This window comes from Schistocerca serialis, chromosome 9 (genome assembly GCF_023864345.2).
Source record: "Schistocerca serialis cubense isolate TAMUIC-IGC-003099 chromosome 9, iqSchSeri2.2, whole genome shotgun sequence".
Taxonomy (NCBI): Eukaryota; Metazoa; Arthropoda; class Insecta; order Orthoptera; family Acrididae; genus Schistocerca; species Schistocerca serialis.
This window is the reverse complement of record NC_064646.1, coordinates 490890868-490917273: the sequence shown is the minus strand read 5'-3', so window position 1 is coordinate 490917273 and position 26406 is coordinate 490890868. Positions and strand designations below refer to the sequence as shown.

At 41.7% G+C, this 26406-nt stretch overlaps 1 protein-coding gene across 3 annotated transcripts in view; it reads right to left on the bottom strand.

The window, feature by feature from the left end:
* Positions 1 to 26406, bottom strand: part of LOC126418521 (TRAF-type zinc finger domain-containing protein 1-like) — a 56815-nt gene that overhangs the window by 21622 nt on the left and 8787 nt on the right. For all 3 annotated transcript variants that reach the window (XM_050085321.1, XM_050085322.1, XM_050085323.1), the window contains 2 exons: positions 23002 to 23194; positions 6905 to 7132 (listed from right to left, as the gene is read on the bottom strand). In XM_050085321.1, the coding sequence (XP_049941278.1) occupies positions 6905 to 7132; positions 23002 to 23194 (421 nt within the window). The remainder of the gene's footprint in view (positions 1 to 6904; positions 7133 to 23001; positions 23195 to 26406) is intronic.

Below are 26406 nucleotides of genomic sequence, written 5' to 3'. Positions count from 1 at the left end.
GTTAAGATGCCTCCAGCACGTTTGCTTAAGCTGCTTAATATGATGCAGCCCAGTCAACCGGGTATCGAAAACCAACACCAAAAACTGATGCGTCTCCACCACAGCAAGAGGTTCACTGTCAAGATAAAGACGTGGCTCAGGGTGAACAGTGCGTCGCCAGCAGAAATGCATAACGCAGGTCTTGGCAGCTGAAAATTGGAAGCCCTGCACTATTGCCCAAGACTGCGCCTTTCGGATAGCGCCCTGCAGCTGCTGTCAGCAGCTGCAACGCCGGTGGCACTATAGTATAGGCAGAGGTCATCAGCATACAAGGAAGATGAGACAGATGTTCCCACCGCCGCTGCTAGCCCATTAATTGTAATCAAAAAGAGGCAGACACTTAAGGCAGATCCTTGCGGTACCCCATTCTCCTGAAATCGGGGGAACTATGGGAGACCGCAACTTGCACACGGAAGGAACGAAGTGACAGAAAATTTTGTATGAAAATCAGGGGCAGACCCCGAAGACCCCAAACATGAAGCATAGAGAGGATGTGATGTCGCCATGTCGTATTGTACGCCTTCCGCATGTCGAAAAAGACGGTGACTAGATGCTGTTGGATGGCAGTCTCCAGGCACACCAGATTATTGGCGGCAGAGCGGCCCTTACGGAACCCACCCTGAGACAGAGCCAGAAGGCCCAGAGACTCAAGTAGCTAACTCAACCTATGGCTCACCATGCGTTCGAGCAACTTGCACAGAATGTTGATGAGGCTAATGGGGCAGTGGCTGTCCACCTCCAGTGGGTTCTTGCCAGGTTTCAACACGGGAATTACGATGCTTTCCCGCCATTGCAATGGGAACTCACCCTCAACCCTGATATGGTTGAAAAGGTCTAGGAGGTGTCGCTGGCTGTCCACTGAGAGTTGTTTGAGCATCTGACAGTAGATGCAATCTGGCTCGGGAACCGTACCAGGGCAAGCGGTTAGGGCACTTTGGAATTCCCAGTCACTGAACAGAGTATTGTACGATTCAGGATGACGTGTGTGAAAGGAAAGGCTCTGACGTTCCAGCCGCTCTTTCAGGGAGCAGAAGGCCAGTCGGTAATTCGGAGAAGCGGAACTCTGAGCAAAATGCTCCACTAAGCGGTTTGCAATTGTGTTGAAGTCAGTACAGACTGCTCCATTCAGTGAAAGTGCAGGTACGCTGACAGGGGTCTGATAGCCAAAGAGTCGCCTAATCTTGGCCCAAACCTGCGATGGAGAGGTATGGAGGCCAATGGTGGAGACATACCTCTCCCAGCAGTCCTGCTTGCATTGGCGAATGAGTTGGTGAGCTCGCGCACAGAGCTGTTTAAAGATGATGAGGTGTTACAATGAGGGATGCCGCTTGTGACGCTGGAGTGCCTGCCTACGATCTTTAATCGCCTCAGCGATCTCGGGCGACCACCAAGGCACAGTCCTCCGCCAAGGGGACCTGGAAGAACAGGGAATGGCAGATAGTGTGGCAGTAACGATGCTGGTGGTCGAGTGAACAACCACTTCGATGGAGTCATTGGGAAGAGGTTAAATAGTGGCAATGGTGGTGAACAAGTCCCCGTCGGCCTTATTCATGGCCCATCTGCAGGGGCACCCAGAAGAGTGACACTGTGGCAGTGGCAGTGACAGAAAGATCAGAAAGCAGTCACTACCGCACAAATCGTTATGCACACTCCAGTGGACAGATGGTAATAGGCTAGGGCTGCAGATAGAAAGGTCGATGGCGGAGTACGTGCCATGCGCCACAGTGAAATGTGAGAATGCACCATTATTTAAAAGAGAAAGGTCGAGTTGTTACAATACTTCAATACTTGCTCAATGATGCTGCCTCGGCCTGCTGCCACTGATCCACCCTACACAGGGTTATGGGCACTGAAGTCGCCCAGTAACAGAAAAGGTGGTGGCAATTGGGCTATCAGTGCAGCAAGGACATGCTGCGGGGCATCACCATCCGGTGGAAAATAGACAGTGCAGACAGTAACAGCCCGAGGCGTCCACACCTTAACAGCGACAGCCTCTAAAGGTGTTTGTAGAGGGACAGACTCGCTCTAAAGGGAGTAAAGGACGTAGATGCAGACGCCACCAGATACCCTCTCATAAGCTGCCCAGTTCCTGTAATAACCCCGATAGCCATAGAGGGCGGGGGTTTGCATCACCGGAAACCTTCATTGCGGGTCATTTACCCTGATGCCACCCATTCTGACCAAGGGCCCTCTCCACGGGCGCCACCCTGCCTCAGCAAGGGCCACCTGGCAGGATGGCCACTGCCGCGAGTCCCGATGCCCCATGGAGATAGGCATCTACTCCTTGGCATACATGGGGAGTTAACGGCGCAGGCATCAGCAGAGCGATCCCTGTGCTGTCATGGGGCTACAACCAACAGGGTACATGGCGGCCCCACCACAATGGACTGGTTACCGTGCTGGATATCAGGTGCAAGGAAGCCCATGGTTGTCGTCTCTGCAAAAAGCAACACTGCAAGGTGGAAATCGCACCCAGGAATGAATCTTGGCCAAGAGATGGAGAACGACGGGACGGCAATGTGACGACGAGAAAGATGGCTAAAGGTCTCAATGCACGATGGTCACAAGGCACCATGTAAGGTGCCCTTCCCCAATTGGCTCGCTCTTCAGAAGAATTTGGAAATATGGAGGTCAAACCCAAGAGGGGACCATCACATATAGGCCGAAACGTTTGAGACTCCATTCAGTTGCCTCTTATGACAGGCAGGAGTACCGCGGACCTTTTCTAACCCCCTAACCCCCGAACCCGCGGGGGTGGGGGGGTGGGGGTGGGGGGTTAGACTGATATTTCGAAACTGTGTTCATTATGTAGCAAACATATTTCTGAAGAGTTTGATGTATACAACATATACGTTCAAGGAAATGTAAGACACATTATTCGATCTTAAGTGTGCCGAAGTGCAGTGCCATGCCACGCCATGCCATGCCTCTTCACACAGCATTCTTCTGTTGCATGTCACTGTATTTCCCTCTGTGGAATTCAAACGTGTGTCTTTTGTAGTGGAAGCCATCAAAACTATATTCACGACATCCTTGTCATCCTACCCCCTTTAAAAAATAACTCACAATTCATACTGGGTGGTATTATTTATGACTGGGAGAATATCTCTTGTGACCAGGAGAATCAGAATTCCTCAGAAAATTTGCACTCTTTATTGTCTATTAACTAATAATTTTCTCTTTTGTGTGACATAAAAACAGTAAAGAGAAGAGGCAAGCAAGACAGTACACATTTCTTCAGTCCTTGTGTCCCAGCATTTTTTTCTCTTTAATCTTGCTACAGCTTTACATGGTGTGCTTTCCTTTCTGCAAAAGAATCTATTATCTCATTAAACTTCATCAAACGTTTTGCTACTTGAAAACCCAAAATGTTGTTGTCTAATACTGAAAAAGCTTTTAATACGAATAGTACCAAAAACTGGTGTGGTTCCTTGATTTGACTGCATCTATTTCATCACTGTCTACTAGTTAACTGAAACAGACCTTCTTAATATTGCAGCAGTTTTAACACGTGCCAAATAAGCGAGACTGTTTTGGCACAAATTGTCATTTTTATGCACCTCATTTACATAAATAACACAACAGAACATAATTCATGATTTACCAATATCAAATGCCTATTAGGCCTACCACAAGCAAAAAGTTTTACATTAGGAAATAGTTCCAAATTTCATTCATACGCTCCAGTTTCTCAAGCATGAGATCTGAAAGTAATACTACCAAATTTTTATATAAAATTGAGATCATCATGTTCATCTGTATAATGTGAGTGATGTCCCAGTTTCTTCTCCTGCCCCATTCTAACAAACAATCTTGTCATCACTCATTCTGTAATGGTTCCTGCCACTGTCAAAACTTAGCGGCTGGTTAACTTCAGTAACTCCAACATATTCTCTGGTTAGGTGTCACTGTACGCATTTGTACAACACATTTTCTATGTTACTCTGAAGTAGAACTTAACGCACCTGCTAACCAGGGACTGCATAACTAGTAGTGCAGTGATCTGGCAAAAATTTTCTGTCAAGAGTTCATTGTCTTGGATACACCAAGAAGAAATATGTAATCTTTCTTACCTATTATTCCTGTTTGTCTTTTATTTCCATTATCATAGTCTAAATCTATGAATTTCGCTAATTATAATAACAACACTGATCATTTGCACACCCAATCAACCACATAAACAAACACCGATTGGCATTCATCCATTCGAGTTTATTTTCTCAGCTCAACCCTTTTGTCTGGGGGAACTTTTTTTTTTTAATTTCTAGATGCGACGAGGACTCCCATGGCAGAGACATCACATACACTATGCACACATTCAAAAATCAACTTATGATTCTTAGACTGTGTTAAAAAATGTTCAAAAACCAACTGGAATGCATTTCAAAATCATATGAATAATTGATAGACCAACGCATGCTGGATGCTACGTGCTTTGTGAAACAAGGTTTTTTCCTTCAAGAATATAAATTTGGTGCCCCCTGAAACTACCACCCGGGACAGGTATCCCAGCCCCCCCCCCCTTCTCCCCCGTGATCTGAGCCTGTTTACAGCATATTTCAAATATACAAAAAAAACTCTACACTAACAAATTATTATTGTACTGCAGAGTGCAAATATCCTTCAGACATTTTATTCAAACCAAACAAAGGTGCAGCAACAGAAATGTGTTTCCACCATCTAAGGAAAGCGGTGATAGTAACAAAATTGTTTAACCTCAAACCCAATACGAAATACAGTTGTTTCATTAATTATTTTAATTTAATGACTATTGGAATTTTGGCGAAATATTTTATCTATTACACAAGAAATTACATTTCTGCCTTGCAACTTTACTAATCCCGATCCAAAGCCTAGATAAAATTATTAAGATGGAAAATAACTACAATGAATCTACACATATTCAATGTGTTTGTGTGTGTGTGAGAGAGAGAGAGAGAGAGAGAGAGAGAGAGAGAGAGAGAGAATACTCTATGATCATATGCACTTAATTCTTGATATCTCACGTTCCTTCAGATAACAGTTACCGTAATGGCTTTAACTCACTATACTTCTCCAAAATCTGCCTCATCGTAAATATTTTAATGGAAGTAATGTGCAACACACTAGACAGTGAAATCCCTTTATAGGTTTTACAATCCCTTCATTACTTTAGCTGCTTACAGCAACAATTGTAGTCACTGGTTTCTGCTCCTCTGCTTATTTGTTCCTGTGCCCACAATGTCTGCAGAATATTGTACTATTCTCTCAGTAACCCTTGCTTTCTTACCTTCTAACATATGTGCTGTTATTCTATATCCTCCTAAGGCCTTTTTTTTGTGCTGCTCTCATAACCTCTTCATGCTGCCTAATCAGTATAATTATTCTGTATTTGTGATACATAGCTAGACATGAGGCTCTTTTGACGTTCACATAGAATTGCTTCAGCCGAGTCACATTTCTGTTACTGACACAAAGCCAGTTTAATCTAAACTACCTAATATTTGTAATTTTCAACTCACTATCAACAAAATGTTACGGATATGTTCTCTAATATAGAGAAGTTTATGATGATCCAGTCATGAGACTAAATTACTTTCCAAAAGGTCTATTACCACTATTCCATCATCAGATTCATTGTTTATATATGTAACCAATAATTACCTATAATTATTGAATTGTAACATTATCACGTGAAATGAAGCAGAGGAAACTATGGAAACTTAGTGATGAACATAAAATTTTTATCAACGTTGGTCAATTTCTTGCCATTCGTTGGTTTGCCAGCATCACTGTTTCACCAGTCAGACGTTCACTCATTAACAAAGACAATGAACACATTACCAAAATTATTGTGTGTGCAATGGAAGTTACTGCAGTACCAGACAAATGTACATGGAGACAACCCTAAGATCTAATAGCAGAATTATACTGCCCACCATCTCAACTGCGAGAATATTTGACAGTATCACAAGAAGTATTCAGTAATCCTATTCCTTAACCCTCAGTAGAGAAAAGACTGCAGAAAAGTGAACATTCCCTTCCCTGCATAAAAAAAGAAGCAACATAAAGGCATTGTCTCTTAATATACAAAATTTCAAACTTAGGAAAATGCTAAATTTTGATATTAACTTTGCTTTCCATGAAGATTACTTGTTATTATCCCTCATTATGTTGTGTATACTATCTAGGAAAACACTGATGAAATTGCAGTAATCAGTGTAGAGAATTAAATTAAAAGCCAACAATAGCCTGAATTAAAATTTTTTTTTTTGTACATTGTGTTCCACAGCTCTGACTTTAGAAATGACGTAATATAACACTGTAGGCTGTTGTTTAAACTGCAGTTTACAATGTTATATAATGCCATTCCCCAAATAAAATAAGTAAATGTATAAAGCAACAACCACAGAGGCATAAAACAGAAATGTACCAGAAACACCCTTCATAGTAATTATAAAGCAAATTACATGTATACTACGAACAATGGAAAATCGAGGATGGAATGTAACCATATTACGAAAAGGAAAGTTGCCACTCACCATACAGTGGAGATGCTGAGTTGCTGATAGGCACAACAAAAAGACTGTTCCAAATAAAGCTTTTGGCCTGTAAGGGCTTTGTCAAAAATAGACGACACACACACACACACACACACACACACACACACACACACACACACAGGTGTGTGTGTGTGTGTGTGTGTGTGTGTGTGTGTGTGTGTGTGTGTGGCGCGCGCGCATATTTTTGACGAAGGCCTTACAAGACGAAAGCTTTATTTGGAACAGTCTTTTTTTTGTGCCTATCTGCAACTCAGCATCTCCGCTATATGGTGAGTGGTAACTTTCCTTTTCATTACATGTATACCATCAGACAAAAATTTTACCTTTCTGAATGCTTTGTTTGTGCACTGCTTTGGGGGCACTCAAAGCTGTTGATGAATTAAGTTGTGGCATGTCATTGGTGCGTTTACTTGGTGACAGCCTATTGGAAGTGGCTGTTGGCCTCACAACATCCTGACTGGCATTTGAAACTTTACGCTGTCGCCCCAAGTCGTTGAGAACACTAGTAGGAACACTGCGAGAATGTAACCAAGATGGTGCTGGACCAGGTTCTGAAGCAAAGAGATTTTGTTCAAATTGTTACTGAATAATACTAAAAAAAGAAAGTTCACTTGAGAAAATTATAATTACACGCAGATTGGCTGGGCAGTACTTTCCTTCAGAAGACAAAATTCCATAAATGTACATGTAAACAGTATTGGAATCTCACTTCCTGTTCCAACATTCATTCTCTCTGTAGTTGTGCAATGCTGAAGTATAAGAGTTAAATACAGTGGCATAAAAATTAAAGCAACAGACCACTATTTCTCAGTCCTGTATCTAGTTGATATAATCATACAAACTGTCAACATTTGTCCATACGATCGTGTTCTGCACGTAAGGCAGCATTCCAGTCAACGGACAATCATGCCAACAATAAAGTCAGGGTAGCTATCAAATGGGGTAGCATTTGCTGGGTACTCCCACATCCACAATCGCTGTGTACACAGTCACAGATGATTCAGTACAGCACAGAGAAGATGCCTACAAGACTCTTTGTGCTGGAGGGCCGTAGGAAGAATGGAAACAGGACTGACTCTGACTGATGTGGCCCAATGGGTTAATTTGAATCATTCCGTTGTTTCTCAGATGTGATGACAGTTCATAGAGACCAAAACTGTATCCGGAAGACCAGGGCATGGTCAATCACTTGTGACATCAGAAATAGACCAGGGAATGGCCAATCACTTGTGACATCAGAAACAGAGTACCATTTTCAGCTGTAAGTGCACGATGGTACTGCATTAGTACTGCACGGCAACTGACATCTGACCTTGCAGCACCCACTGGGTGTGTGGTATTGAGGCAAATAGGATACAGAAGGCTTCAGCAGAGTGGTCTTTATTGTTGGAGACCTGCATTATGCGTAACTCTGATACATCTTCACAAAAGGGAGCATCTACAATGGAGTCGTCAACAAGCCACCTGGATGTTCACACAATGAGTCAATGTTCTTTCCACAGATGAGACCCAAATTGGTCTGAAGAGTAATTCTTGGATTCCCATCTGTAGGGAGCACAGAGCATGATTTCAAAACCCAAACATTGTGGAAAGAGACTGATATCTACGAGGATCCCTTATGGTGCGGGCAGGGATTATGAAGATCACTTGAACATCTCTTCCAGAAATTGTATGGGTGGATCGGCATGTATTGTGTTGAGATCTTGTGACATCACGTGTGGTTGTTGCGAGGTGCCGTGGGACCAGACTTCGTATTGATGGACGAAAATGCTCGACATCACAGAGCACACGTGGTTGAGGTTTTCTTGGAAATGGAAGATACTGCACACAGAGTGTGGTCTGCTCGCTCTCCCAATTTGAATCCCACAGATCATGTCTGAGATGCATTATGGAGACAATCTGTCACATCAGCATCCACCAACCACTCTCCAAGCCTGTTGGAAGAATGGCTATTATTGCCTCAAAATGAGATTGATGACATCATTTACAGCATGTCCTACTGCTGTCAGGCCTGTACTGCTGCCAGAGGTGGTCACACCCCATACTGAGCACAATAACCAGTTATCGAAACGTGTGTGCAAATCCACTATATTGGAAAAAATGAACATTTTTATCACTGTTATGCATGTTGCAGTTGTTTACATTCTGTATTCTTTCCATTGTTTGTACTTAACTATTACCCTTTTATACTGTTTTGTGGCAAAATAAGACACAATTTTTCAAAATTTCCATCTGTTGCTTTAATTTGGACACCAGTGTGGTGCCAGTCATTTTTACAATGCCACGATTGATTTTATTTTATTAATATAAAATATACTACATTATACCATATTCATGGGAATCTAATGCGCCGTCAAATGTAATGTGCATGTTTTGGAAAGATTTTTGATGTGCAGGAACGTGTACATTGCATATTTTCGTATTACGAGAGTATAAATTCGAATTCCACTAAACACCGCATATTACTTTCTGAAGCATTAAAATTGAGATAGCGATGCACATGATCTCACCAGCCGATGACAGTGGATATGCAGGGCATAGGATACGTGATGTAGTCAGCCAATAACACATCAATATGAAGTAGCACAAACACACAAACAGGAAAAGTTAATGGTTTAACTTAATGTACACAGTGTTACTTCAAGAAAAAAAGAAGCTTTCACACAAAATATTGTCTCTCTAAGATTAATAAGCCACAAGAAAAGTTAATATTTCACATACAATGTTGAACTTTTTTGCACATGTTACACTTTAAGATACATCACACAAATGTGCGAGTAAAATTTTTAACAACGACATTAATCTTTAATCTTCTTGGCTCAAAATTCTTCTAAATGGTCTCTCAAAGAATTTATTTTTAAATGAGAGTCAAACGCTCTGTTAAGAAATTCATCGTACATTCTCGCACAGAGTTCATCTTGCGTAAAAGGAAATTCACTTTGTAAGTAAAGCTTTTCGAACAACCACTCGCAATATTTTCCGGCTACCTATCAGAAATAGGTTCATTTCAGCAGTTGCCAGAGAGCACCAGATAATGGCGTCACCGCGCTTGCGCATCTACGATCACGCTGCAAGCCCGTATGTTCATATGTGTAAAACATTAAAAGATCTAACATTATGCCATAAAAAGAACAAGACATTAGATGATACTACAAGAACAATGGAATTTCGTGAACCATACTAAAATGCATAATTCGGCTTACAGTGCACATTCGTACACTATGTGATCAAAAGCATCCGGACACCTGGCTGAAAATAACTTACAAGTTCGTGGTGCCCTCCATCGGTAATGATGGAATTCTATATGGTGTTGATCCAACCTTAGCCTTGATAACAGCTTCCACTCTCGCAGGCATACGTTCAATCATGTGCTGGAAGGTTTCTTGGGGAATGGCAGCCCATTTTTCTCGGAGTGCTGCATTGAGGAAAGGTATCGATGTTGGTCGGTGCAAGCCCCCTCCATGAAAAACATGACCACACAATAACACCACCGCCTCCAAATTTTACTGTTGGCACAACATACGCTGGCAGACCACCACATTTTGTACTGTGATTTGTCACTGCACACAATGTTTTTCCACTGTTCAATTGTCCAATGTTTACGCTCCTTACACGAAGCAAGGCATCGTTTGTCATTTGCCGGCATGGTATGTGGCTTATGAGCAGCCGCTCAAGCACGAAATCCAGTTTTCTCACCTCCCACATAAGTGCCATAGTACCTGCAGTGGATCCTGATGCAGTTTGGATTTTCTGTGTGACGGTCTGGATAGATGTCTGCCTATTACACATTACGACTGTCTTCAACTGACAGTAGTCTCTGTCAGTCAACAGACGAGGTCGGCCGGTACGCTTTTGTGCTATGTGTGTCCCTTCATGTTTCCACTTCACTATCACATCGGAAACAGTGGACCTAGAGATGTTTAGGAGTGTGGAAATCTCGCGTATAGACGTATGACACAAGTGACACCCAATCACCTGACCACGTTCGAAGTCCGTGAGTTCCGCGGAGCGCCCCATTTTGCTCTCTCACGTTGTCTAATGACTACTGATGTAGCTGATATGCAGTAGCTGGCAACACAATGCACCTAATATGAAAAACGTGTATGTTTTTGGGGGTGTCAGGATACTTCTGATCACGTAGTTTATGCCCAGATTCGAATGTAAACTTTCGTGGAGTACCAGTTTATCTCATGTTTGGTCCTTTATTACTGCATAATGCTGTATGTGCTAGAGCATGAAAACATGCACTTGAAATGCAGCGAACAGTTGAAACTAGCCAGTAGTGTGGAATAAACACTTTGTTTCAAATAAATTTACTACCTCTGCGGAAAAGATTAATAAAAGCCACATATCTTTAGCAAACTGACAAAAATAACTTAATTGTTCTGCAAGGCGATTAATGCTCGACTGTTAGAAAGGTCGAAATAAAATAAAATCTGAAACTAGCAACGTATTTTAGCCTTCCGTAATTATGTGAATGCATTTTACTTCACTTGATAGTACCCGGTCACAAAAACATGATTTGTTTCTATTTGGCATAAGAGCAAGAAATGAAGAGGAAACAGCAAAATAACTAACTGTAAACACGGGTCACCTCCCCACTACAACTCAGACTGCTCTGTGCATCAGCTCCAAATCTACGATATTTCCGAACTGGGGCAGTACTAGACGGTGGCGTGATGGTGGGATCGAACTGGTATTGACCGTATAGGCGTGGTTGAACTATAAACAACATGAGCTGTGTACTTCCTTCTTGGTGGAATGATGAACTGATCAGCTGTCAAACCCCCTCCATCTAATAGGTGCTGCTCATACATGGTTGTTTACATCTTTGGGCGGGTTTAGTGACATCTCTGAACACTCAAAGGGACTGTGTCTGTGATACAATATCCACAGTCAACGTCTATCTGCAGACCTTGCAACAGGCCACAGCCAGTCAGGAAGTACGCTGAGCTGCTCTCTGTGAACACATTGGTTTCTATCACTCTCACTGCACTGCACTCATGCCAAGTACCCCGCAAACTTTTTCACACAATTTTAAAGATACTATTTGGTCAAAAACATTTTTTTTCATTAATTATAGCTTTATATGTTAACTTCATGATGAAGTGCCTATCATTCCATTAAGAAAATCGCAGAAAACCTAAATCAGGATGGCAAGATTGGGTTTAAACAGTCATCCTCCCAGATGCGAGTTCAGTGTCTTAACAACTGAATCACTTTGCTCAGTAAAATGGGTTGCAATATAGTGCGTTCATTTCTGCAAGTGTGTGAACTAGAGTGGAGTATCCACAACATCCCTTAGGATCATAAATAGTTTGAGGTATCGAAACAAGATTTTGGCACAGGATAGCATGGAAAGAGGAGAATATTTGTTATATGACCAACATGCTGAATTTTCTTATGTACTCTGATATTTGAGTAACTGTAGACTTTTGCAATGGAATAGATGTAATTTCTTAAGTCTTTGGATAGCTGATGAAACAAGAATTAGTGTGGCTTTGCTACAAGATAAGAGAAGAAATTACACATTTGTTCCAATATCAAAAATGTGAAACTTCCTGCAGATTAAAACTGTGTGCCGAACCGAGACTCTGCAGGAGAGCTTCTGTAAAATTTGGAAAGTAGGAGACGAGGTACTCAGTTTCTCATTTAATAAGGCACTGTTTCAGTATTCTGTCACAATTGGAACAGCATTAGAATGTAAGTGATGTGAAATTATGCAAACTCAATTTTGTTTTGCCAGAAGAAGCAAATTTTAACATGGCAATGAGAGAAATGTAGGTGATACTCTAAATTTGCCACTGATGAACGAGTGGTTGTCAGGTGACAGCAAGTTTTAGTTGCTACAAGTATAATGATGGTGCTGGACCAATGACCACTTTGACAAACTTATACTATCATATCATGAAAGTGACACAAACATTACACAAGTGAGTAAAGGTCGGACATAACAGATTGTTCGTTTGCTTTGTTTTAGGGTGCAAAAATAACTAGAGTCATACATGCCCATGTCAAAACTGTAAAACACAAGGATAAAGAGGAGTTAAAGATGACTACACGTTAATCCCAACTGACAGAAGACAAGATAGCTAAAAAAAAAAAAAAAAAAAAAAAAAAAAAAAAAAAAAAAAAAAAAAAAAAAAAAAAAAAAAAAAGGGACATGGAGAAAGGTCAATAAAATACGCCACAGAGAACCTGAGGTCCAGAACTATAAATTAAATGGCCTTCGCCATACTACTACAATGGATAAAAAGTACAATGAGGTCGACAGCCCACGCATCATTCACTAAAACAGCCCATAACTCAGATGGCAAACACAAATGAGAATGTAAGTGGTTAAAAAAAGGATATTCCGTCAGGAAATAGCACACCGTCAAAGGTTGAGCACAATGAGTACAAGGTGATAGGGGAGCACCACTTAACAAATGGTGATGGGTAAAAAGACAGTGCCCAATGCGCAACCTAGCTAAAATAATCCTCTCACAGCGAGAGGGCCAAGAGAAGGTCATCTAAACTGCTGGGAGGGACTTCATTTCCCGGAGCTTGTTCCCATGAAGGGAGGACCAGTGGTGATGCCAAAGTGACACCACCGGTTGACAGATGGCAACACAAATATCATCAGAGGCATTGGAAGAACTAGGGGACCGAGGTATGAGGACTGCAGCCTTGGCAGGAGTGTTAGCAGCCTCGTTTCCAGTCAGACCGAAGTGACCAGGAACCCACATAAACATGACAGTGGCTCCATAAAGAGTGAGCAAGTGACAGCTTCCCTGGACCCACTGCACTAAGGGATGGGCGGTGCACAGCACACAGAGGCTCTGATGGGCAGAGAGAGTCAGAGCAGATGACACAACTGAAAAGCCTGTGTCGCTGGATATACTGTGTGGCCTGATACAGGATGAAGAGCTCTGCTGTAAATACTGAGCAGTGTTCCGGAAGCCAAAACCAAAAAACCATCGGTGCCAATAACGAAGGCACACCCGACACCACGGTCAGTGCGAGAGCCACCACTGTACACAAAGATATTATCGCAAAGTTCCATTCTAAGCTCGCAAAACTTAAGGCGATAGAATGAGGCTGGAGTAGTGCCCTAAGGAAGCGAATAAAGGCTAAGATGAACATGGGCCGCTGCATGAAGCCATGGTGGTGAAGGGTTTACACCCACCGGGAACGTTGCAGGTAGTGTGAAGTTAAACTGAAAGAGCAAGAGCCAAAAGCGAACTCCAAGAGGTAACAGAAGAGGGACATGCCACATACTGGCAATCAAAGGAGGCAGCATAGGATGGGTGGCCATGCATGGCAGACAAACAGCATGCATACCTGCTGAGGAGAAAGTCATGGTGGTAGGACAGTGGGAGTTTGGCAGCGTCTTCATACAGACTCTCAACCGGGCTAGTGTAAAAGGTGCCAGTGGCAAAATGGATGCCACGATGGTGAATAGTACTGAGACGGTGTAAGAGTGATGGATGTACAAATGTATTAATGAAACATTGTCCTTACAACCACAGAATGTTCCATTCCTTGCACTTCCTCTTTACCACGCCATGTCCAGGTCCCTTGGTGGACTGAGGCATGCCGCAATGCAATTTGCGCACAGACATGCTCTCAGTGTTTTTAACCATCATCCTACCAAGGCAAACTGCATTCATTATAAACAGTTGTGTGCACAGTGTCATCACATTCTTCTGGATAGCAATAAAGCTAGCTGGATTTGATTCACTAGTTCTTTTAACAGTTCCACTCCCTCTTCCATCGTGGGGGCTAACCTCCAATGGTTCTCTGGGACCAAAATCCATTCCCCAATTTCCGGCCTGATAGTAGCAGACGATGTCATCATGGACACTATTGCTATCTCCAACACTGGGCCACCATTTTGTGGAGATTTTGAGCTCCTCCCACCATCACCTTGCCTTCCACCAGTGGAAACGAGCTGAGGCAGCTTGGGCTACAATGCCGCCTTTACTATGAGGGAGCTAGATCATGCTGTCACTTCATCCCGATCCTCTGCCCCAGGACTAGACAATTTCCCGACCCTCTGCCCCAGGACTGGACAATTTTCACATTCAGATGTTGCAGCACCTTTCTCTTGTGGGCAAGCACTTTCTGTTTCATATGTACAACCGCATCTGGGCAGAGGGCACATTTCGCAGACGCCGGCATGCCGCTGTTGTACCCATACCTAAGCCTAGTAAGGACAAACACCTTCCTTCTAGATACAGCCCCATTTCTCTCGCCAGCTGTGTTTGCAACGTGATGGAACATATGATTCATGCCCACCTGGTATGGTGGCTAGAGTCTCGCAATTTACTAACCACTGAACAGTGTGGATTTTGAGTGGGCCATTCTGTAGTTTACCATCTCGTCACTTTGTCCACCCACGTCATTAATGGTATTCTGCAGAACTCCGAGGCAGTGGCCATGTTTTTTTTTTTATTTGGAGAAAGCCTACAACAGCTGCTGGAGGACTGATATCCTCCGTACTCTCTACATGTGCAACGGCTTGAAGGTCGATAGTCAAGGAGATGGGTTGACTATGAATGTCATCCCGTGTGAGCAGCATGACTCCTCCACGAGACGGAATGACGTCCTTAGGGGGAAGGTCAAAATGGTTAGGGAAGAAATGCAAGAGGTCAAAGCAGTCGAGAAGATGCAATTTTGTTTCCTGGAGGCGGAGAACAAGAAATCCAAGGACAAGCAGATGTTGCAATTCTAAGAGAAGCTCTAAATAGGAGAGTCATGACAAGGAAAAAATGAAGGGACATCACCTCGGCAGCTGCCGAGGGCCAACCTTCAAAGACTCACTGCTACAGGGCACAGAGGCAGGAGAATCCTGCTCCATGAGGTCTACAGAAGTGTTGGCATTGTCCTTCTGTTGGCCTGCGGAGTCTAGGGCAGAAAACGGGTTGGTGGTGCACACTAGCAACACGGAGGTCAGCCAGGCGAGGGTATCACGTGGCAACACCATTTGCCCTCGTTTGACACCTTGGAGCTTTTGCAGTTGGCACAGGAAGGCTCAGATGCTGGTTGGCTTGAGGTATGTAGGAAATCTTCACAGGAGTATTCCTTCTGTCCTTACTGGCCTGCTGGTTGTGTACCTGGTGACTTCACCCCCCTGAGGCGAAAGTTTGATGGCATGTTGCACAGGTGGAGGAGGAGACGGGGACGCTACCATGACGGTGGGCAACTTCACAACAGCAGTGCTAAATTTGAGGTCACTTGTCTGCATGGCCATGTCCTTGACGGTGCGAGATGTAGCTAAAACAGTACTGTAGGTACCAGATCGTAGAACGAAGGGTTTCTGACTAGTCAACAACTTGCGAACGACCGGGTAAAGCACTTTCTCCTTAACCCGGATCTCCTGGACATCCCGCTCATTGAGATAAACAGGACAACTGCGGGAGGAGGCATCATGGTCGCCATTGCAGTTGATGCAGCGGGGAGAAGGAGGCGGACAATCACCATTGTGAGCATCCCTACCACAGGTTACACACTTGGCTGGGTGTCAACAGGACTATCGAGTGTGGTTGTAATGACGACACTGGTAGCAGCGCTTTTCAGGTTCAAAATATACAGTCTGACTATGATAACTTTATAACTTGCTTTGATCTTTGACAGAGGAACCTCTCTATCAAAAGTGAAAAAGAGTGTGTGTGGACACTAAGGAGGCATCTACGTTTCTCATCACCAGATAGACTGCTATGACAACCTGATCAGAGGTACGTTTCGATTTCTGCCTTGGTCAGACAATCGAGCAGCCTTGTGTAAATAACACCAGCAGAAGAATTCAGTGTTCAATGGGCCTCGACATGAACAGGATAGCCATGGAGGAGCAAAGCTGCAAGCAGTTGTGCCTGATAATCTGAAGTAATCTTTAAAAGGAAGTGCCATTCCATAAACAAGAGCAGGAGTTAACAGGGCCAGCAACTGCATTAACACCTTTCTGAATAATAAATGTATTTACCATAGCGAAGGACTGACTGCATTCAGTACATGAAACCATAAGGAACCTTGGTGTAGTTGGAAGGGTCTTTGAATCGTTAGCCTCACTCCGTTTAAGTTTCATAGCCGGTGACTGTGAAGATGATTGGCTCATTGCTAGAAAATCCCCCGCATCTCCGATGGTGCACTCCTTCTAACTGGGAGCCCCCTCCACAAGGGGGCGCACCCACCTTAGGTGATTATTCACATCTCAGATCACACCTCTCAAACACCTGACAGAGGGACCGGTCAGTAATTTCGGAAGGTAGCAGCTGAGGCAATCGCCCCTCCCTGGGCCTGGCCTATACCAGGGGATACATGCGAACCCTACCTATTTACCCGGGGCTGGGAATTACGTGTTACCCAGTCACACGTTACATGTCAGATACGTGGGCCAGCCTTCAGGAGCGCACAGGGAAGAGGAGGAGGAGGAGGAGGAGGAGGAGGAAGAAGAAGAAGAAGAAGAAGAAGAAGAAGAAGAAGAAGAAGAAGAGGAGGAATGAGAGGAGAAGGTGGGGGAAAAAAAGGGGAACGAAAAACATCTGAGAGTATTCTGATATTGACTACCATTTCCAAAAACAGCCCAGACATATTCCTCAAGGGAGGCGAAAAAGATCAGCAAGAGGACAGACATGCAGTACGGAAAGGAAAAGAAGCTGCAAAGGCTGGAGCCCCGTGGTAGCCAAGTATGAATACTCCGAAGAGCAGCAAGCCTCCTGGGGGGACATAACAGATTGTAAGTAACATCAACAGCTTTAGCAACAAACTGTTATAAGATGCAGAAAGCAAGCCATATTGTATGTGTGTTTCATTACAAACCAATGATGATATTTTATTCCAATAAAACAAAATGCATTTGGTGTGACTACGGCCTCCCGTCGGGTGTGACAAAAATACACGTTGCAAAAAGAAAGGTGATTTTGGTGACAAAAAATATGTATTACCTTGCAGCTGCAAAGAGGGATTTAAAACACCTTTGATGATTTCAGAAATGAGCTTAGGAAGGTGTAGACCTCATGAAATAAGTGTAAAATGGGGGTATGAGTTGTATAAAGGTCAAATTCTTCTACAATATGTTCCTTTTGCAGTGCACATCTTTCTGAAGAGTTTGGTATATAAAACACATATGTTTGAGGAAATGTAAGATATGCTATTTGATCTCAGTGTGACAAAGTGCAGTGCCGTGCATCTTCACACAGTGTTCTTCTATCGCACATCACTGTAATCTGCTCTGTCGAATTCAAAAGTGTATATTTTGTAATGGAAGCCATCAATCCTATAATCAGGATAGTGGAAATTAAAATGTCCGTTGAGGCCTTTCCTATTCCCAGTTGGCTGGTTTGACATCCTAATCCTAACAACCTCAAAATAAAGCAGAAGAAGCAACTGGGTGGGGTTATTTGTGGCCAGGAGAACAAGAACTCTTCAAAAAATTTGCACTCTTTAATGCCTATTAGCTAATAGTTTTCTATTTTATGTGACATAAAATCAAATACAGGAAACATAAAACTGGTAACAACAAGAGACAAGCAATACAGTACACATTTTTTCAGTCCTTAGGTCCCAGCATTTTTTCCTTTCTAATCTTGCTAAAGCTTTACATGGCATGCTTTCCTTTCTGTGAAAGGATCTATTACCACTCAAAAAGTTCGTCAAATATTTTGCTACATGAAAAATCAAAATGTTGTCATATGATACTGAGAAAGATATTAATACAGATAGTACCCAAAACTGGTGTGGTTTATTAATTTGATTATGTCTATTTTGTCACTGTCTGCAAGATAAAACAAAATAGGCCTTTCCAATATTGCAGCAATCATAACACACGCCAAATAAGTGAGACTGTTTAGGCACAAATGGTCATTTTTATCTGCCACATTTACACAAATAACATGACGGCATCTAATTCACGAAGTACCAATATCAAAAGCCTATTACACCTATTACAAGTAAAAAGTTTTATTTTAGGACATTGTTTCATATTTCAGTTACATGCTCCACTTTTGCAAGCATGAGATCGAAAAGTAGTAGTAGTAGTAGTAGTAGTAGTAGTATGAAATATTTGTATAAATCTGAAAATTGTCATACTCTTCCATATAATTTGTGTGATGTCCCTGTTTCTTCTCCTTTCTCATTCTAACAACCAATCTTGTCATAACTAATTCTCTAACTATTCCTGCCATTATCAAAACTTATTTTCCAGTTAATTTCACTAACCCTGCCAGAATCAATGGTTCAGTTATCCTGCGTTTATTCTCCATTTAGGCATTACTAGGAGTTCGTACAACTTGTTTTCCATGCTGTTCCGAGAATAGAACTTAAGTGGCTGCTAACCTGGGACTGTAGAACTGGGCCTTAGTACTGTAGCATTCTGGCAAAAATTTTCTGTTATTCCTGGTAGTCTGAATTTATGGATTTCATTTGCACACCCAATCAACCACATAAACTAACAGTGATTGGCATCACCGTTCGAGTTATTCGGCTCAGCTCATAAAGCCCTGTCCTGATTCGTCTGCAGGAAGCTTTTTATTTCTTGATGCGACGATGGGGATTCCCCAGGCAGAGACATCATGTACACCCTGCAGACGTGCAAAAATTAACCTATGGTTAGTTCAGAATGCATTCAAAAATTTTCATAAATCAACAGGGATGTGTTTCAAGATCATATGAATAATTGATAGATGTAAGTGTGCTGGATGCTGGGCACTTTGTGAAACAAGATTTTTTTTCTTCAAGAATAGGAACTGGGTGCCCACTGAAATTGCCGCCTGAGGCAGACAACTGAGTTTGTTGCCCCTGCCTCCCCAGTTCCAGGCTTAGTGAACATCACTGATGAGCAATTGGCTGAGAGTCGTAACTTCCTGATACTTCTGCACATCTGTCGACCTGCCTTTGCAGCTGCTCTGGACTCTAGTAAATACTTTTCCTATGCATAAGAGAAGTCAAAGAGTCACATGTCAGAACCAACTAAAATGATTGGGTTAACAGAAAAAGGTGCTGCCACCTTGGCATCTTTGCCACTTTGGCAAATTAACCACCTATAATTGTAAGTAAGGGATGTATTTTACTTGTGTAGCACATACACTACTGTCAAAACACTATTGCATCAAAAGAAAATCTTTTCGATATTAGTGGTGGTGGTGGTGGTGGTGGTGGTGGTGGGGTGGGTGGAGGAAGGGGGGTGGGGTGGGGTGGGGTGGGGTGGGGGGAGATCTGGCTGGACAAAGGCAACTGGGTCATCAACTCTCAAGACACCTATGTAGATAGTTTCCAAGTGTAACTGTACACCTATGTAGATAGTTTCCAAGTGTAACTGTTTGTGGCCTGCAAAAAGGCAGCTGTGGGAACATTGTAGCTGAGGCCAGATGAAAATTTTAAATAAGGGTCATTCCATGCCTAGTGGTCTTGATGTTCCCACATGACCATATGGATTTTGATAAAATTTTCTATGAATATTCACACATGCTCCAAATACACGTTGATAAAGTTTCACTGCCACAAATACAATACTCCCAGAGATATAGTCATTTGTTTGACTCCATGATGCAGCTATCAATGGTGCACCCATGATTTTCAGCAACTTGCAACTTTGCGATATTTTCGTGTGTGTGTGTGTGTGTGTGTGTGTGTGTGTGTGTGTGTGTGTGTGTGTGTGTGTGTGTGTGTGTGTGTGTGGGGGGGGGGGGGGGGGGAAACTGATGCTTGAAAATGTGAAGTTTAGCTTTTATACCTATGGAAGTGATTGCGAGACAAATCTGAAACTTCACACATAACTTATCACCACAAAGTCCTAGAATGTGAAATTTCATTATCTTTCTCCTCTTAGGAAACAAAATTTCATTCTCCTACTGCTTTCCAATAGTTTACAAACTGAGGGCAAAGATGGCGATTTATTTAAAATGCTTAAAATGGTTATTTCTGGTCTACTTTTACAAAAAAAACTGTGTTTGGTTTCACAATGCAAGCATATAAGGCCCTCAGAAATGATGACACTATGGAGGAGCATCAAAAATGGGTCTATATTCTGCTGGTGCTTGAATCTGACATTTTTATTACGTATTATGCATTTGGTATTCTCTGGGAAGACAATATCAGAAGTCTTGATAACTTGGAAGTGAGATATAGTCCAACTAACTTAAAAAACTTAAAAGGGTTGGGGGAGTGGGGGGGGGGGGGGCAGGGGGGAGGGGAGGAAGGGTGTATTTTTGCCACGACTCACTGTGAAATATTTCAGTCTGTGTTTCTGCTACAACTAAGGAATCAAACTGATTATAAACTTCACAATTTAAATGTCCATAATCAAGATATTTGAGATCATGGCAGTGAAATTGTTGCATAACAGCTGCAGCATACATCTTATAAACAGCCTTCAGGTTTTACACAACCATCACAGTATGAAAATTTTGGACAAGTTCAAACCAGTCTTCATGACATATTTTGGAATGGATTCATGTTTTAGACAATTATTAGTAGGTCTTTTTATTGTGTAATGCCATTGATGTGCTAGATTAATTCCCATTTAAGGTACAGCATATGACCTATAGCTGTGTAACAGCAGCCACAGGTAGATTTCTGTACCACAGGTTCCCAAATCTGATAAGCGCTTCTTTACTCACGATCCCAAGCCTGATGATACATTTCTATATGTGTCAGAGGCCGAAGCTAGAAACGGTCTCTTTTAGGACTCTTAAGCTTATGTTTATGTCACGCTACTTGAACATTTTTACAGGTTTAATTAATCTGCTGTAGCATGTCACAAGGAAAACCATACTGCTGGCCAGATGATGTAACTGATGGAAGTATTTGAGAAGAACTTTTAATAAAACAGAAACCATAAAATTACACTTTTTACATGTGATTATCTCAAATTATTAGAGCCACAAAAAAAGAGAGACCTATTCTTTTCCTTATTCTATTTCATATTTTTATAAATGCATTTTGAAGAGCTGAATGCTGTAGAGATGTCTAAAAAAATAAAAAGACTAATTATTTGCAGTTTTTATGACTACAATTCATTTCCTGGCCATCAGGACTTCTGATATTACTTTCCACAAAGGAAACTAAAAAATATTGTGGAACATAATAAAAGCTGTCAGATTTAATTTGAGTACCGGCAGAATAAGGACCCCATTTTCAATGCACTCCCACAGTGGCATTTTTAAGGGCCTTATATGCTTGCATTTCAAAACCACATACAGTTTCTTTTAGGTAGTTTAGAACATGGTCTTTTCAATGAAAAGAGTTTATATGAGTTTACAGAAGACTCTTGTTTGTAAAAGTAGTCCAAAAATAACAATGTAATAACAATGTTTGGTGTTCTTAGAAAAATTGCCATCTTTGCCCTCAATCTGTAAACTACTGAACAGTGGTAGGAGAATGAAATTTTATTTGTATTGGTAACCTGTTGCGTATAAAGTTTCATGTTTAGTTTGCACTTATTTTTGGAGATACAGAAAGCTAAACTTCACATTTCTTTTGAGTGTCTATTTTTTTGGTCAATACTGCTTGAAATTATCCACTGAAAATTGCTCATGAAATTATTATTTTTTGATCAAGAGAGTTTGAGAGTCGTATGAGATGACCTAGTTCTGTTTCTTTCACAAAAATACTACTGGAGATATTACGTCTCAAAGTCATCGAAAATTCACAGATGCACTGCTGATAGCTGTGCTATGGAGTCAGAACAATGGATATATCTCTGAAGTACTGAACTGGTGATCGTGAAACTTAACAGAACATTTTGAAACCAATATTTGGATGTTGGTGTTCTATTTATACAAAGCATCAAATCTTAACTTTCTGAGAGCCCCACCTACCTTTGTGACCCACAGTGCTGCCTGCAGCCCCCTGTGGATCTCTCCTATAGGGGCCGATTACAGTAAACAAAGAGGCATTTAATAATAACAATTTGTAGAAGATAGGTTTGGATGTAGAACCACAGTTCTGCTGTTGAATATGACCACGTTGGGGGCAGCTCATGTGCAAATCAATTGCAACTTTGCCAACAACTGCGCTGTCATAAGCATTATTTTGTTCTTTTATTATGGCGCTCATTACAACACAGCCTGAGTAAAAAGGACTCGAAGTCATGCAAAGAAAGGCTTCTCACTGGCAGTAACAAAACACTTAAGGTGAAAAACTGATGTAGCCCTCTGACAGTCATGCTCTTTCATTGTTTCATACACGAATTCAAATTCCAAATCAAAGTTTCCGATGCTAATTTTAGCAGCCTCTTCATGTTCCAGCCATAGCTGTTTCTGTACAGCTTTTTAATTTTCAACTACAGTTTTTATTGTGATAAAAACAGTACAGAAACCATCTTTAGATATCACTCAAACAATGGCAAAAATACACATATGGTGGTGGTGATAGTAACTTATGTACTACAGAACAGCCCCCCAACCCAAACATTTAAGAAGAAATACAACAGAATTCTTACCATCTTCCAGTTTCAAGAATCCATGATTTGTGTCTCTGTGCAGTTGCTGATACTTTAGCATTACATACTCTCCACAGTCTTCGCATTTTTCTGTTCGGCTACCACAGTAATTCTCATGTTCCGCAAGGTCTCCAGCTTTTGTCTCTATATGACAATAGCTGCAGCAAATCTCACGCCTTGAGCATGAAGAATTCTGAAACAACATAATGATTTGAAATTAGATAACTACAACACGAGAAAACAAACAAGACATTATAAATAGGTAGCAGGAAGAATTTGAAGAACGAGCAACAAAATAGTAGTTCAACAGAACTGAATTCTTTCTAATAAAGCTTCTAGGCTGTTCTGGTAAATCCTCTCTCTGGCCCAATACTATCAATGACATAAATGTATTAATCACTGATCCAAGACTAAAATCTTCATGTCTTCAATTATGCTTAAACTGTAAGGTCGATTCATAAACACTGCACACTTTTTCCTTTACATATATAATGAATGATTATACAATATCTATTTTGATCACTCAATATATAGCCTTTCTGCCTTTCGGCTGACAGTTAAGGTACCAGAGACCCAACTAGAATACATTTCAAGCACACATACTGCCAAGCGGCACATTATTTATGAAATAAATGATTGTCAAATTTCCTGATAGTTTATCTTAAGCATCAGTAGGATTGATTGATTTTCTCAACCTACTTGACAAGTTTAAACCATGGTATCCAAATAAAACAGATAATAATTTACTTATAGCACTAGTTTTTACTGTTCCACATACAAATTAAGCAATATGTTTTCCATACACCACACTAACTATGAATGAAAACGGCACCTTCATGTAATTTCTCTATTGCTAATAATTATTATCTACAACAATCAAATGTGGTTTCAATTTTTAAAAAGATTTTATTTGGAAACTGCTTATACTAACTGCAGAATCTGAAAATTAGGTTTGGTATGGTAGTGTACCATGGGTAGGCTTGTCCGAGACCCAACTACCCCACCTGAGAGCTTATGACGTGGGAATTCTTGCCCTGGTAAAGCGTGCTGATAGTGAGGGGACTCGGGCAATTCCTGTACACTAGGGTGCTCATCAGCTACTTGCATACCCACACCGTCTTATATGTAGTTGGGATATGTAAACAATAATGTCAACCTGGGAGACCCAGCAGCTTATTAATGCAAAATTAGGGAAAAAGTTTAGAATTATTCTTCAGTGAGAATTCTTGTGTAGACGTTGAAAATTATTAGTATTTGCTGAGAGCAATACCATGTTAGCCCTTATAAATTCATCTACATATACATTTACACTGAAGCACCAAAGAAACAGGTATAGACATGCGTATTCAAATACACACATACGCAAACAGGCAGAATAAGGCACAGCAGTTGGCAACACCTATATAAGACACCAAACGTCTGATACAGCTGTTAAGATTGGTTACTGCTGCTACAATGGTAGGTTATCAAGATTTAAGTGAGTTTGAATGTGGTACTACAGTCGGCACACAAGCTATGGGACACAGCATCTCCGAGGTAGCGACAAAGTAGAGATATTTCCGGTACGACCATTTCACGAGTGTACCGTGAATATCTAGAATCCGGTAAAACATCAAATCTTTGACATCGCTGCAACCGGAAAAAGATCCTGCAAGAACGGGACCAACAACGACTGAAGAGAATTGTTCAATGTGACAAAGTGCAACCCTTCTGCTAGCTGCTGCAGATTTCAATGCTGGACCATCAGCAAGTGTCAGTGCGCAAACCATTCAATGAAACAACATCAATATGGGCTTTCAGAGCCAAAAGCCCACTTGTGTACCTTTGACGACTGCACGGCACAAAGCTTTATGCCTTGCCTGGGCCCGGCAACACCAACAAAGGACTGTTGATGACTTGAAACATGTTGCCTGGTTGTTTTAAATTGTATTGAGCAGGTGGAGGGGTACGGTTATGCAGAGAACCTCATGAATCCATGATCCCTGCTTGTCAGCATGGGACTGTTCAAGTTGGTGGAGGTTTTATAATGGCGTGGGATGTGTGCAGTTGGAGTGATATGGGACCCCTAATACATCCAGATACGACTCTTACAGGTAACACGTACATAAGCATCATGTCTGATGATCTGCGTTCATTCATGTCCACTGTGCATTCCGACGTATTTGGGTAATTTCAGCAGGGCAATGCCTCACCTCACACATCCAGAACTGCTAGAGAGTGGCTCCAGAAACACTTCTCTGAGTTTAAGCACTTCTGCTGGCCACCAAACTCCCCAGACATGAACATTATTCAGAATGTCTGGGATGCCTTGCCATATGCTGTGCTCCACCAGCTCGTACTCTTAAGGATTTATGGACAGCACTGCATGATTCATGGCGTCAGTTCCCTCTAGCACTACTTCAGACATTAGTCGAGTCCATGCCACGTTGTACTGTGGTACTTCTGCATGCTCGCAGGGGTCCTACACGATATTAGGCAGGTGTATCAGTTTCTTTGGCTCTTCAGTGTATATTATACTTCCACTTCCCTCTTCTGTTCATGAATGATGTGCAGCATAAATGACTGTCTTAAGTCTCATACGAGGTCTAATTTTGGAGAAATTAGATCTCTCCAATTTCCTCATTACAGCCATTTGCAAAATGTATACTGAAGGAGGTGAAGTGTTTCCTGGCTCTTCTTATAACATCTCCATGACATGTAACATCATGTACCATCTGGCAGTCTGATGAGTATTTCCACAACATTCCCACATTTAATAAATGAACTCTTGAAGAAACATGCCATTCTCCACATCCTCTCTCTTTCTCCTATTAATCATACCTGATAAGACTCCAACTGACAAGTTACGTCCAGCAGTATGTCAAAGGAGAGTAATACATTCTCTTTTATAAATGAATCACATTTTCTTATGATTGTTCCAATGACTTTCAATTTGGGATCTGCAGTCCTACTTTTCGTTTTATATGGCTGCTTTACTTTAGGTCACTCCAGATGCATACATCTATAAATTTAATAGTTGTTACAGTGATCTGTTATCAATATTATATCAGAGGGGTAATTAGTACTTACAACTACTTATGCACGGTACTTTACTTTTATGCATACTGAGAGTCTATTTCCAATCCCTCTGCCAAGTGTTGATTCTCTGCAGGTTGTCCTGCATTTTGCTGCTGGTTTTTAACTTCAATTCTTCCCAGTATACATTAGCATCATCTGCAAACACCTCACAGGGCTTCTACCACCATCCATCAGATCATTTGTATGTATTTCTAATGTTAACAGCCCTGTATCACTCCCTCGAGGTACTCAAGAAGTTAATTTTGCAACTGAAGATCTTACCCCATTAACAATGACATTTTGAGTACTATCTGGCAGAAAGTCCTGAATCTAGCCACAAAGCTCGAT